The sequence below is a fragment of the Pavona decussata genome, unplaced genomic scaffold (genome assembly GCF_977016875.1).
Source record: "Pavona decussata unplaced genomic scaffold, jaPavDecu1.1 SCAFFOLD_16, whole genome shotgun sequence".
Classification (NCBI taxonomy): Eukaryota; Metazoa; Cnidaria; class Anthozoa; order Scleractinia; family Agariciidae; genus Pavona; species Pavona decussata.
The window spans coordinates 2,272,277-2,285,000 of record NW_028145439.1 but is presented as its reverse complement, the minus strand read 5'-3'; the positions used below and the strand labels follow the sequence as shown (position 1 = coordinate 2,285,000).

At 37.3% G+C, this 12,724-nt stretch overlaps 2 protein-coding genes across 2 annotated transcripts; both read right to left on the bottom strand.

Annotated features, from left to right (window-relative positions):
* Nucleotides 1-117: 117 nt before the first annotated feature.
* On the bottom strand, nucleotides 118-1,068 carry LOC146487303 (adenosine receptor A2a-like). The gene has a single exon (XM_085084525.1). It carries the CDS (start codon nucleotides 1,066-1,068, stop codon nucleotides 118-120), a length of 951 nt encoding a protein of 316 aa, XP_084940651.1.
* A 10,211-nt stretch (nucleotides 1,069-11,279) lies between these two features.
* On the bottom strand, nucleotides 11,280-12,484 carry LOC146487302 (trace amine-associated receptor 9-like). Its single transcript, XM_085085544.1, has one exon. It carries the CDS (start codon nucleotides 12,392-12,394, stop codon nucleotides 11,537-11,539), a length of 858 nt encoding a protein of 285 aa, XP_084941670.1. The 5' UTR covers nucleotides 12,395-12,484; the 3' UTR covers nucleotides 11,280-11,536.
* Between the last annotated feature and the right edge of the window lie 240 nt (nucleotides 12,485-12,724).

Sequence of the window (12,724 nt, the reverse complement as noted above, 5' to 3'; positions counted from 1 at the left end):
TGATATTTTTGTTTGTTTGTCTCTTTATGAGAACTGAGAATTTACCGAAAGGTTTCACACAGCTATCAATTTCTTATGGAACTGAAAGACTGGTTTTAAATGGACACCTTGCAACGGCTAACTTGATGAACAAAAAAGCTGTCTTACTGTATCCTTTACTGCTTGTCTCACTTCTCTGATCTTCCAGCAGTAAAGAATTGGGTTTAATGACGAGTTCAAATAAAGTAAAGTTCCTGCAAATTGCAATGCGAGAATAAAACCAGAGGACACTTTGCCTTGATTTTCTCTTAATGCAAAAGGGAGGATAATATATGGTAAATAACAAACAAGTAATGTCAACTGCAGCCACAGTACACTAGACGCCGTTTTTCTGTATCGCGCTACGTTGAGTGGAGTTGTTTGGTTCGGTTGTCCTGTAACATTGTCTTGAACTTGAGTTTGATGACGACGCAGCCTGAGGAAAATCCGCGTGTAAGAGTAGATCGAAGTTAAAAGGCGCAGTGTTAGAATTATGTTGGTGTAGCTTGAAAATGTTTCTAATGATTCATTCCAAAGGTATGTTATGCAGCCGCCGAAAGAGACAACCCAAAGAACAATCACAGTTACATATGTTCGTTTTAAAGTTACAACTTGTCTGTATCTAAGGCCTAACAACAGGGCGAGAAGTCTATCCACACTTATGGCAGTTAGTGTCAGCAAAGACACCATCCATAAAATTCGGCTTGATATAGCAAATGTGGAAAACGTTGAGCGACAAATATCCCGCCGTTCGCACACGACAGAAATCCAGCGAGTAACATTTAAAGGTTCAACAATGATACCAACACATAGATCAGTTGCCGCTAGGCTACGAAGCAAGAGTTTGGACGGTGGATGAAGTGAAGCCTCTTTGGAAAGAGCAACTAGGATCAGAGTATTTCCCAGGAATGCAGTGAAAGACAGAAATATGTTCAGCATTGAAAACAATATAGGTTGGCTTCGTAAGCTTTCCGTTAATTTTGCTGAGCAAAACAGTTCTTCAAATGATTTTTGTTTTCCGACTCCAGTGTAGTTTGTTATGTCACCCATTTTACTTCAGCACCGTAAGTGAACCTGCCGAGCTGAATTATACACGATGAGTTTTCAAATCTTACAAATTCAACATTTGGCTTGCCAAATATTGCATTTACATATATCTTATTCGATGGTTTTACATATAATACGCGCGGATATTTTGCGAGTTGCGTAGTATTTTTCCGAGCCCCGAAGGGGCGAGGAAAAATACGAGCAATGAGCAAAATGTCCGCGAGTATTATATGTAAAACCATCGAATAAGAGATTTATTATTCCACTACAAAAAGATTTTGTTATTTGGGCTTCTCTGTTTTGGTAACAGTTTTGAAATACACCCGGCATTAACTGTCCATCGGTATATGGCGCGTACGAATGATGTAAACAACACAGAAAGCCAGTTAAATGTCTTTAATTTGATTAGATAAAATGAAAAGATAAATGACAAGTGATTGGCATGCTTAAAACTTGTTTTCGAGTCTGCATCGTTTCAAAAACTATTCTTCGTCCAGTCCGGACATTGTTGCTCCTTTTTTCTGCCTTTTCCGTCCGTATTCGCTCTGTTGTAAACCGGTCAAACCGGGACACTACAGTGTATTACGGTCTCATATTTTGCGCGTTCTCTTGACCTTATTTGGTGAAATGACATAATAGTGGAATAATAAATTCAGATATTGACGATTCAGGATTTGGCAGGCCAAATATCGGAAAATGAAACTATTGAATTTTCAAGATGGCAAAAATAGGGTTGACAGTCTGACAACATGGAGAGTTATAAGTGGTGATTATGTCAGTGAGTTATACATAGTGAGTTGCCAAATCTTAAAAATTCAAGACTTGGCTTCCAAAATATTGATATTTGGTACATTTAAATATTGAAAATTCAAGATTTGACAGGTTCAATTTTCAGGAAATTCAACATTTGTCATGGCAAATATTGCAACAAATTCACCGTCTTGGCGGACCATAATATCCTGCACGACAGGCATTTTATTAACCTTGGTGTGAAGCGTGAAGCGACGGTCTCGCGTTTCCTCGCCTTTCTGGCGCTTCCTGCTTACCTAAATATGGGTGGTTTGCAACCAATCCCTGTAGATGCAAAGCGACAATCGCATAGCGGCCATGTTGGATGAAAAAACAAAAAAGGTTCTGTCATCCAGTATTGTCTTTTGGATCTCCAAAAGGGATACATATGCCAAACTTCCCAATTAATCGGTCGGCATGTTTAATATGTGTTGTTTGAGTTTCTTATCACCCATCAGCGTTAAGAGCGGATCCAGGTAAATATCGACAATACCCAATTCCACTTTTTCTCTCTGACGTACTTTCAAAACCAACGATTAAGATTCGATTTTCTTTGACTTTTCTTAAACGTTTTAATGAAAAGCAAAAATTTGCGAGTGCATTTGTGACTAGGGGAAAATTAGGTAATTTTCAACTCCAGTCGCTCGTGTACAATATTGTAACCCTATTGAGAATCAATATACATTTCCTTTCTCACTGTTCGTCCTTTAGTTAGGCTAAAATTTAAATGGAATTATTCAGAGATAAAACGGTGTGGTCTTTTAGCAGTTTAGTTGATAATTTGCGTTAGTTAACATGATGTTTTAATCTAAACACTACAGGATAGCGGATGATTTAAAATTTCTTGTGCATCCTGAATAGTAATTGTGAAAACAAAAACAAACAAAAAAAGAAGAAAAGAAGGGACACGAGATAAACCCAGGAGTAGATCGCAGCAGATCAAAGGAAGCTGTCAATGAAGAAATAAGGAAGATTCTTGTGAAGCTGCTTCTGATAAACTAAACGAGGGCAAAGATATAACGGAAGTGTCTTCGTGTTATTTTCAATCATTGTCGACAACCCTTTTAAAAGCTTTAGCTTGTGACTGCGTGAGTAAAACTTTTTACACTTAACATAGTTGGTCATTGTTTACAATTTTAGCCTAATTACAATTATGGTCATAACTGGTTTTCAGTAGCATTTTTTCAATAAAACTGATGGGATAAGACTAAAAGCTGGCGGAAACCAAACATTACAAACTCCTTTTTTGAGTCTTTTCCAATTTTTGTCTAATTGTATAGGTCCTTGACATCTCGACTTAATTTGCTAACCTTTCTAGTAGAAAAGAGAAGAGTTTAATATTGAGTTGGAATCAGTTAAAAGATGGGCAAATATCGTAACTGATGTACCCGTGAAATAAACATAATACGTTGATTGTCCCCCTTCAAGAAAACTAAGAGTAGCTAAATTAAAATGTTTAGCCACATTCTGATGTAATTATTTTGTAACTGAGATAGATGTTTAGTTTGGCAAGGCGATGTAGAAACGGTTTCTTGCCCAACTTGATATGCACTGTGCCCGTGAAATGACGATTTTAAACCAAACGTAAAGCCAGCTGGTTAGTCAGAAAATGTAATGTGTACTGCTAATTAAATTTGGCTACAGGAATATGTAATCTCCAGGATTTGGAGTGGAAAACTGATATTTTGCCTTTAATATTTCCAAGAAAAAAAAACCGTTTGAATCGTGTTTTCGTTTGGTTTCGCTCGTTGTCGACAAACCTTCTCGTAACTTTTCGTCAGTACGCACAATTAATACTAGCTTGTGATTTCTAACAATTCATCGTTTGAATAAAACGATTGATCTCAAAACGAGGAAAGTCGAAGCGAATGGCTTTGTTCTTTTTCTTTTAACAGTCTACACGAATAAACGTTTTTTTTTCCAATTCTATTACACAATAAGGATGTTTAACACGAAAAATTTAGCTGCATAATGTTTTAATCTGGGAATATTTAATTTGGCAAACTGTAAGCTTATTTCACTTTCTGATTACCTCAGCATAAGAGAAACCAAAATAAATAAAGATAGGAAATAAGTTATCTATTTCGTGTGGCTGACTGAGTATTCTATCATTGTATATGCACTAGGAATCTTGTGGCACAATTGTTTTTCTGTATAATGTTTCATTTTTACAAGCAAACTGAATACTCTTAGCCAATCTCATCGGCCTTCCTTACGCTTTTTGCTGCTCATTTAACATTTGAATGAAAACGTTGTCACTAAAGAAGAGAGAATTTGGCAGGTAGCCTTTTTGAACTTTTGAACTTTGAAGAAAACAGGTTCATTCAGTTATCATCTTGAATTGAAAAACAATTTTCACTACTTAAATATAAAAACTCCAGGAAAAATTTCAGTTTTTAAAAAGTATTTTATTATCATTTTCTTCACAACCGTCAAATGGAAAATGTAGATCCTTTTCTTGAAGAGAAATGAACTATCAGTTGAAAGCAAAAACATACTTTGTGCAACTGTTAACTTGATGAACAGCAAAGTTATCTGATTATCATCTTTACTGCTTGTTTCACTTATCTGATCTTCCAGCATTAAAGAATCAGGTTTAACGACGAGTTGAAATAAATTAACTGACTTGTTCTAAATTGGCTGTTAGATAATAAGCTGAAGAAACCTTGCCTTGAATGTCTAAATGAACCAGTGACAGCACTGCAATAGATGGTAAATAACAAACAACTAATGTCAACTGCAGCTACAATGCACTGGACACCGTCTTTCTGTCGGAAGCAAATTTTTTTGTGTATCACCCAACTGTAAGAAGCTAGAATACTGAACGATTTCGAACACTTAGAGACACATGGGATTATTTCACCTTGTGATGGCGCTAGCTTTTATTATTCTTTGGATATTGCTTTTTTTTTTTTTTTGTTTGTTTCTTTATGTTAAACTTTATTTTGCAATAGAGTGTTTTCACATGACGTCACGGCGGCCATGTTGGTGTCCCAAAACAAAGAAATGGCGCCCATGTTGGTGTCCCAAACTAAACCTCTGGGAATTGAACTCTATTTTTATGCAAATACTTTCTTTTGTTTCAGTAAACCAATATGGCCGGTAGTCACGTGAATGAAAACACTCTATAATATTTAAATATAACGATAAAATTCAAGTTTTGTAGAATAACATTTATTATCATATTATACTCATACAAATGTTAAACTGAGAATTTTCCAAAAGCTTTACGCAGCTATCAATTTCTCATGGAACTGAAAGACTGATTTTAAATAGACACCTCGCTAACGCTAACTTGATGAACAAAAAAGCTGTCTTACTGTATCCTTCACTGCTTGTCTCACTTCTCTGATCTTCCAGCAGTACAGAACAGGGTTTAATGACGAGTTCAAATAAAGTAAAGTTCCTGCAAATTGCAATGCCAGAATAAAACCAGAGGACACTTTGCCTTGAGTTTCTCTTAATGCGACAGGTAGGACAACAATATATGGTAAGTAACAAACAACTAATGTCAACTGCAGCCACAGTGCACTGGACGCTGTCTTTCTGTATCGCGCTATGTTGAGTGGGGTTGTTTGGTTGGGTTGTCCTGTAACATTGTCTTGAACTTGAGTTTGATGATGACGCAACCTGAGGAAAATCCTCGTGTAAGAGTAGATCGAAGTGTTAGGATTATATTGGTGTAGATTGAAAGTTTTGCTTATGATTCATTTAAAGGTATGTTATGCAGCCGCCAAAAGAGACAACCCAAAGAACAATCACAGTTCCATATGTTCGTCTGAAAGTTGCAACTTGTCTGTATCTGAGGCCTAACAACAGGGCGAGAAGTCTATCCACACTTATGGCAGTCAGTGTCAGCAAAGACACCATCCATAAAATTCGGCTTGATATAGCAAATGTGGAAAACGTCGAGCGACAAATATCCCACCGTTCGTACACGATAGAAATCCAGCGAGTAACATGTAAAGGTTCAACAATGATATCAACACATAGATCAGTTGTCGCTAGGCTACGAAGCAAGAGTTTGGACGGTGGATGAAGTGAAGCCTCTTTGGAAAGAGCAACTAGGATCAGAGTATTTCCCAGGAATGCAGTGAAAGACAGAAATATGTTCAGCATTGAAAACAATATAAGTTGGCTGCATAAATCTTCCGTTAATTCTGCTAAGCAAAACAGTTCTTCAAATGATTTTTGTTTTCCGACTCCAGTATAGTTTGTTATCTCACCCATTTTACTTTAGCACCGTAAGTGAACCTGCCGAACTGAGTTATACATGGTGAGTTGCCAAATCTTAAAAATTCAAGATTTGGCTTGCGATTTGGCTTGCCAAATATTGAATTTACTGTAATTTCGATATTGAAAATTCAAGATTTGGCAGGCCAAATATTGGAAAATGCAACTCTTGAATTTTCAAATTGCAAAAAAGCGGAGAGTTATAAGTGGTGAGTTATGTCAGTTAGTTATAAATAGTTGGGTGCCAAATCTCGAGATGCGCAGAACGTATGCGCAGTAACAATAGTAGGCACAGTTCTTAAGTTTCAACTGTAAATCTTTACGCATTATTCGTCGTGGGGGAGTTCAACATTGAACAGGGGAGTGAGGGAAACAACAAACAAAGGCCTAAACAAACGTAAATAATAAAAATTGCTATACCGGGCTTGTTTGCTAACCTTCTCACCATAAATTGGCGATGATTGTAGACTTAAGTTGGAGCACGTTAATCGGCTTCTGGGTAGCCAGTTGGGTTTGACCCAATGGCGTCCGTATTTTAGGCCCCTCCCTCACGTATACGTTTACGTTCGTAAACGTATACAAAGTTTTCTGTCCACACGTAAACAATGGTCCCCCAACATATCGTTTCAACTATCCACACGTAAACGATAGGAAAGTGGAAAATGCATGTCTTAAGAATAAAATGAGGTAGCCTTGGAACCAGAATTCCCATGGAATCTTGAATGAGCATGCGTACATGCTCTGTGGCATAAGCGTTTACAAGTCGTGTTGTCCGCACGACAGTAGATAAACGTGCATTGTTGTGCGTTTACAAATGTATCCACTTTGGCAGACGTTTTCGAAAATATCCGTTTACAGAGATCGTTTACGTGTGAACGGGAGGCCTAAACGCACCAAAAAAATATACGTTTACGAACGTTAACATGTGGACGGGATCTTAGTTAATTTATACTGTTCCACTTAATATCATCTCTCAATGATTTAGAAATTAATTTTTTGCAACATTTTTAAACGATTGCTACTATTCCCAGTGAGCTTAAACGTAATGCATATAAAACGCAAATTTCGCCAGAAGAGCTCTTCAAAACGGAGGATATATTTCAGTTAACTCAAAACCTTTCGTTTTCCTTGGTCAAAATGAGATGCAAACATTATTAATAAAAAATTTTATGAGAACTGTATCAATGTGCCTACAGGTGTGAAAGCTTGGAAACAACTGTTCCCTGACTCATTTGTTTCCTGGAAGGCCAACTTTCAAAAGATATACAAAATAACTAAAGATGATAAATTAAGGCAATTTTTTTTAAGCTTCTGCATAGGATAACTGTTACTAAGCGAGAACTGAAAAGATTTAACATTACAGCCGATGATCAATGCACTCAATGTTCAAGTCAAGACTCTATACTTCACACCTTTATGGACTGTTCTATTACGTCCTCAATTTACACTGATATCTTGAAATGGTTCAATAATGTGAGTAACTTAAAACTTACTCCCCTGAATGAACAGATTCTATTCCATATAAAAGATAAAAAATGCAAACTGAAGAACGCCCAAGGATACAGACCAGATATCTCCTATTATACACAAAATATTATCTATACACTTGCAAAACACTTTTTAAGACACCCAACTCCATAGAATTACAGAGGACAATTGAATGGCAATGGAAACTTGAAAACTGCTCTTCTGACTGAATCTTGACTGAGCACGCGTACATGCTCTGTGACATAAGCGTTTACAAGTTGTGTGGTCCACACGACAGTAACTAAACATGCATTCTTGTGCGTTTACAAATGTATCCACTCTGGGGGACGTTTTCGAGAATATCCGTTTACAGAGATCGTTTACATGTGGACGGGAGGCCTAAACGCACAAAAAAATATACGTTTACGACCGTTAACGTGTGGACGGGGCTTTAGTTATTTTATACTGTTCCTCTTCATATCATCTCTGAATGCAGTGTACTGATCAACATTTCTCAACCTCGTTCCCCGTCCCCTGGAGCGAGAAGAGGCGAGACCCTGGGAACGAGGTTGAGCATTTCTTACCACGCTCATAAAATTTCATCCTTCAATGGATAACTAACACGGTGGCAGCCACTTAAATCTAGAAAAGAAGTATCATGCTAAATGTCGACATGTGTAAATGGGAGATGTATTTTTCAGTCAATAAAACATGAATACCCGAGGGAAAAAAATCCGTGCTCCCGACGGGAGTAGAACCTATAAACTTCCAATTAACTCTCTGCCATTGAGCTACAGGTGACTCGTGGGTGCTAGGCACATTGAAGTTGGTTCATCGTGTGACAAATATCCCGCAACTCCCTTTATTGTGGACACCCTCGTGACCACAGTTGTATAAATTAATAATCTAGTTTTCAAATAAATCTTAATATCTGATACAATAGGAGTCAGTGTCGCATTGAAAGACAAAGCCTTGGTTCTAGCACAAACGTTCACCAGATCAACACCCGGGTTTTTTTTTTTTTTTTTTGTTTTCTTTTGTTTGTTTGTTTTTTGTCTTCTGGGGCCGGGGAGAGGGGGGAAGGGGATTCCACCCCCCTCCATAACTTCGCACGTATAAAAGGTGTGACAGTGAGACTTGGAGGTTACATAGTATGTCCAAGGATGTTGGCAACGCGAAGCGATAACGTCATATGACGTGAATTTGTGAAAAAGTCCTGAAGTTTCAGGGCGTTCGCTCAAATATTAAAGTAGTTAGTCTGGTTCAAAATCTCCTCGGGCAGAATCCTTTCCCTCTCCCCGGTCTAGAAAGGGTTAAGGCTGCGTTTTGCAAGTCATTGAGTCCATATGTTCTCCGCTAATTGATAATCATTGTTTGTGGCGCCGCTCCGCACAGTTTATTGCCTAACATATCAGATACGATATGGACGTCATGGTGTTATGAAAGGAAAGGCAGTTATAATTAAACAAAACAAACCAATTGTTTCAATCAATTTGAGAGCGTAAAAGCAAGCGAAAGGTCTTTTAATTAGGCCGCTACACTCATTTTCTTTTGCCATGCATCTGCCATAATTTTAGCAGTCTTTTAAATTTCAGTTTTTTTGTTTTGTCCGATAAATACTTTATTTTGTCACCGGCATAAAACATGTTATGTTTTAAATGGACCTTTTGCAGGCTGCTAGGCTCGTTGCACGTGAACCACGTTTTTCATGAGCAATTTCCGTTTCCAAGTCTCATATTCCGCAATAAATCAGCTTCATCAGTTTCCTTCGTTGTCACTTGTCGACTTATTTTATCAGTAAACCCCTAGTTTTGTAAAGACTAGCAAAAGAGAAAAATTAGTCTGAAAAAGCCACCATTTTCATTTTCCGTGTCTCTCTTGCCGCATCGGTTTCATTCAAAATTAAGTTGAATTTACTTGGATAAATCATTAACAGTAAAATTGACTGTTTCATATCCAACGTAGCCCCTTCCAACGACAGCATTTTGGTATACCGAAAAACACAATGTTCTTTGGCTTAACAAGGAATTCTATCTTTTCCATAGTCTAGTTTAGTTAGCATGAAATTGTAATTGTGCTGCAGTCCGCTGCAACCTTTAATATATGTAAGATTTAAGACGTGTCTAATCATCTGCTGTCTTGTGATTCCACTGTATGCACAATCTAAAGCATTGTTGTCAACTAATGAAAACTATTAAGAAAGTAATCTGATAGTTTTGTGGTTTAAAAATTTCTGGGAAAGTTGCGTTTTCTGATTTTTTATGTTGTCGGTTTAGATCAAGTTTGACAGGGGCGGAACTCACAAATCACCAGCTTAAAACCGATAATTTTTTAGCCATTTACCGCAGAAACGTTTCGCATGATTACTGGTTAATATAAATGGTCACGTGGCGTCGTGTTCAGTTAGTACAGGGCGAAAACGTTCGTTTGAAAGATATATAATTTTTTGGATATGGAATGGAACCTCTATATAACGAAATCCTTAGTATAAAAAACGAGAATCTCGATACCTGCCTTATAAAATGTATGGAACAGAACGTTGTCATAATGAACCAATTTTCCTAGTCTCTTGGCACTTCGAGGTTCCACTGTATGTGGTAACAACAATTGTTGATCGCTCAGTGAGACAATGCGAAGTGGCTCCAAAGGAGCAGGTATTATTCAAAATACGGACCACTATCGAGATGGTTATTAAGCATCAACAAAGTTGTGCAATAAACAATTTAGACATACCGCGAACAAACAATGATAAACAATTAGACAAAAATATACGAACTTCTATAAAACTTAAAGGTAAGAAATGGCTGAGTTGTCGATCATCATCACATTCGCTCGGCTTTTCGCCGGTGACTACGTTCGAACGTTAAGAAAATTATCTTTGCTTCGTTGTTATTTTTACATCAGGTTTGTCCGCGTGGTGTAAATTAAAATTAAACTTGCCCTTTGGTCGTTTGAAGGCGTTTTGAATCGATACCCATTAGGTGATGTTCTTGTTTAATAATTACTTCCGCTGAATTTTCTTCGTCGTTAACCTAGATCGGCTGATAAATGATCACAGTTCACGAACGTTTAGGAAGAACAAAAATACTAAGAAAATATCGCATCCTTTCCTGAATTGTGTTTATCCAAAGTTAATTTAGTGGTGTAACAACCGACTGTAAGAAGCCAGAATACTAAACGATTTCGAACATTTGGAAACACAGGATTATTTCACCTTCTGGTGACAGGTAGCTCTAATGTTACTTTGGATCTTTCTGGTTTTTTGTTTGTTTGTTTGTTTGTTTGTTTGTTTGTTTGTTTGTATCTTTATGTTAAACTTTATTTTGCAGTGATATACTGATATATGAACACAACAATAAAATTCAGGTTTTGTAGAATAACATTCATTGCATCATATATATATCATACTTATACAAGTGTTAAACTAATTCTGGTGTTAGAGTAAATCGAAGCTACAAGGTACACTAGTGTACACTGATATAGCTATACTCTCTTTTCACAACCTAATTCCAAAGGGAAAGTGTTGAGCTGACAACAGAGGCAACCCAGAAAGCAGAGTTATGTTTGTTCTTTTTAAACTTACAACCGTGTCTCAGCGTATCAAAGCCCTAACAACAGGGCGAGACGTGTGTCCACATTTACAGCAGTCATTGTCAACAAAGATGCCAAACATGAGACTGTTGAAATAGATGTGGCTAATACGAAGTACTGCTCCATTGTTCTTTTTGAATCAATGGTATTGAACGAGTGACTTACATGTTCCAACTCGTTCGCTTTAGAAATTCTTGGAGAATACAAAGGCAAAAGCTCACCAAATTTTATGATAATTTAGTGATTTCCTTTGTTTCTCTTCTTGAGTTACTGCGTTTGACAATGTCAGTAGACTCAGAAAGTGCGTACTTGTAAATTTAAAACCTTAAAGATACCTCTTTCGTTGAAACTAAAGTACATATATTAATGTCACAAAGTTACCTCGTAACTACTAACTTGGTGAACAAAACAAATGTATGACAGTATCCTTTACTGCTTGTCTTACTTCAGTAATCTTCCAGTAGTAAAGAAGTAGGTTTAATGACGAGTTCAAATAAATTAAAGTTACTGTTGATTGGTATACAAGATAAATTGTTGAAGACAATGATTCACTTCGTATTTTTCGAATTGCCAATGGCGCCACTACAACATATGGTAGATAGCAAACAACTAATGTTAACTGCAGCCACAGTGCAGTAGACACTGTCTTTCTGTATCGCGCTACGTTCAGTGGAATTGTTTGGTTCGATTGTCCTGTAACGTTCTCTTGAACTTGAGTTTGATGATGACGCAGCCTGAGGAAAATCCTCGTGTAAGAGTAGATCGAAATTACTGGAGACAATGCTAGTATGACATAGCAGTACAATGATAACGCTAATGCATTCCACAAGCCGTACAATATGCCACCAACAACAGAGAAAACCCACAAAGAAATTACAGTTACGAAAGTTCGCTTTAAAGTTACAACTTGTCTGTATCTGAGCCCTAACAACAGGGCGAGAAGTCTGTCCACACTGATTGCAGCCAATGTCAGTTGTGACACTGAACACAACAGTTGTGCTGCTATAATGGTTGCAGTTACCGAGAAACGACAAATCTTCCATTGTTCCTTTACAGCAGATATCCAGTAAACAACATGAACAGGTTCTACGATGATACCAACAAAGAGATCAGTTGTCGCTAAGTTTCGAAGCAAGAGTTTGGACGGCGGATGAAGTGAAGTCTCTTTGGAAAGAGCAACTAGGATCAGAGTATTCCCCAAAAATGCAGTGATGGACAAAAAAATGTTTAACACTGAAAGGCATATCATTTGACTATGTATAGCTCCAATTAATTCTGCTGAGCAAAACAGTTCTGCGAGTGATGTTTGCCATTCTCCATATCCAGTGTAGTTTGTTATCGCGGCCATTTTACTTCAGGGGTAGAGCGCTTGAGAAAATGAGTTTCTATGCTCCTTTATAAAGGACGAGTAAGTTGAAATCAAGTTAACTCAGTATATCTTATGAGTTTGTTATGAATTTCATATCACGCAGCTGTTTAAATGCTTTCTCCAGCCAGTTCTATTTAATAGCAATAAAACATCAATGGAATTCCGCATTGGAAAACGTCAAAAACAAAACTGAAATAAAAGACAAAGCGG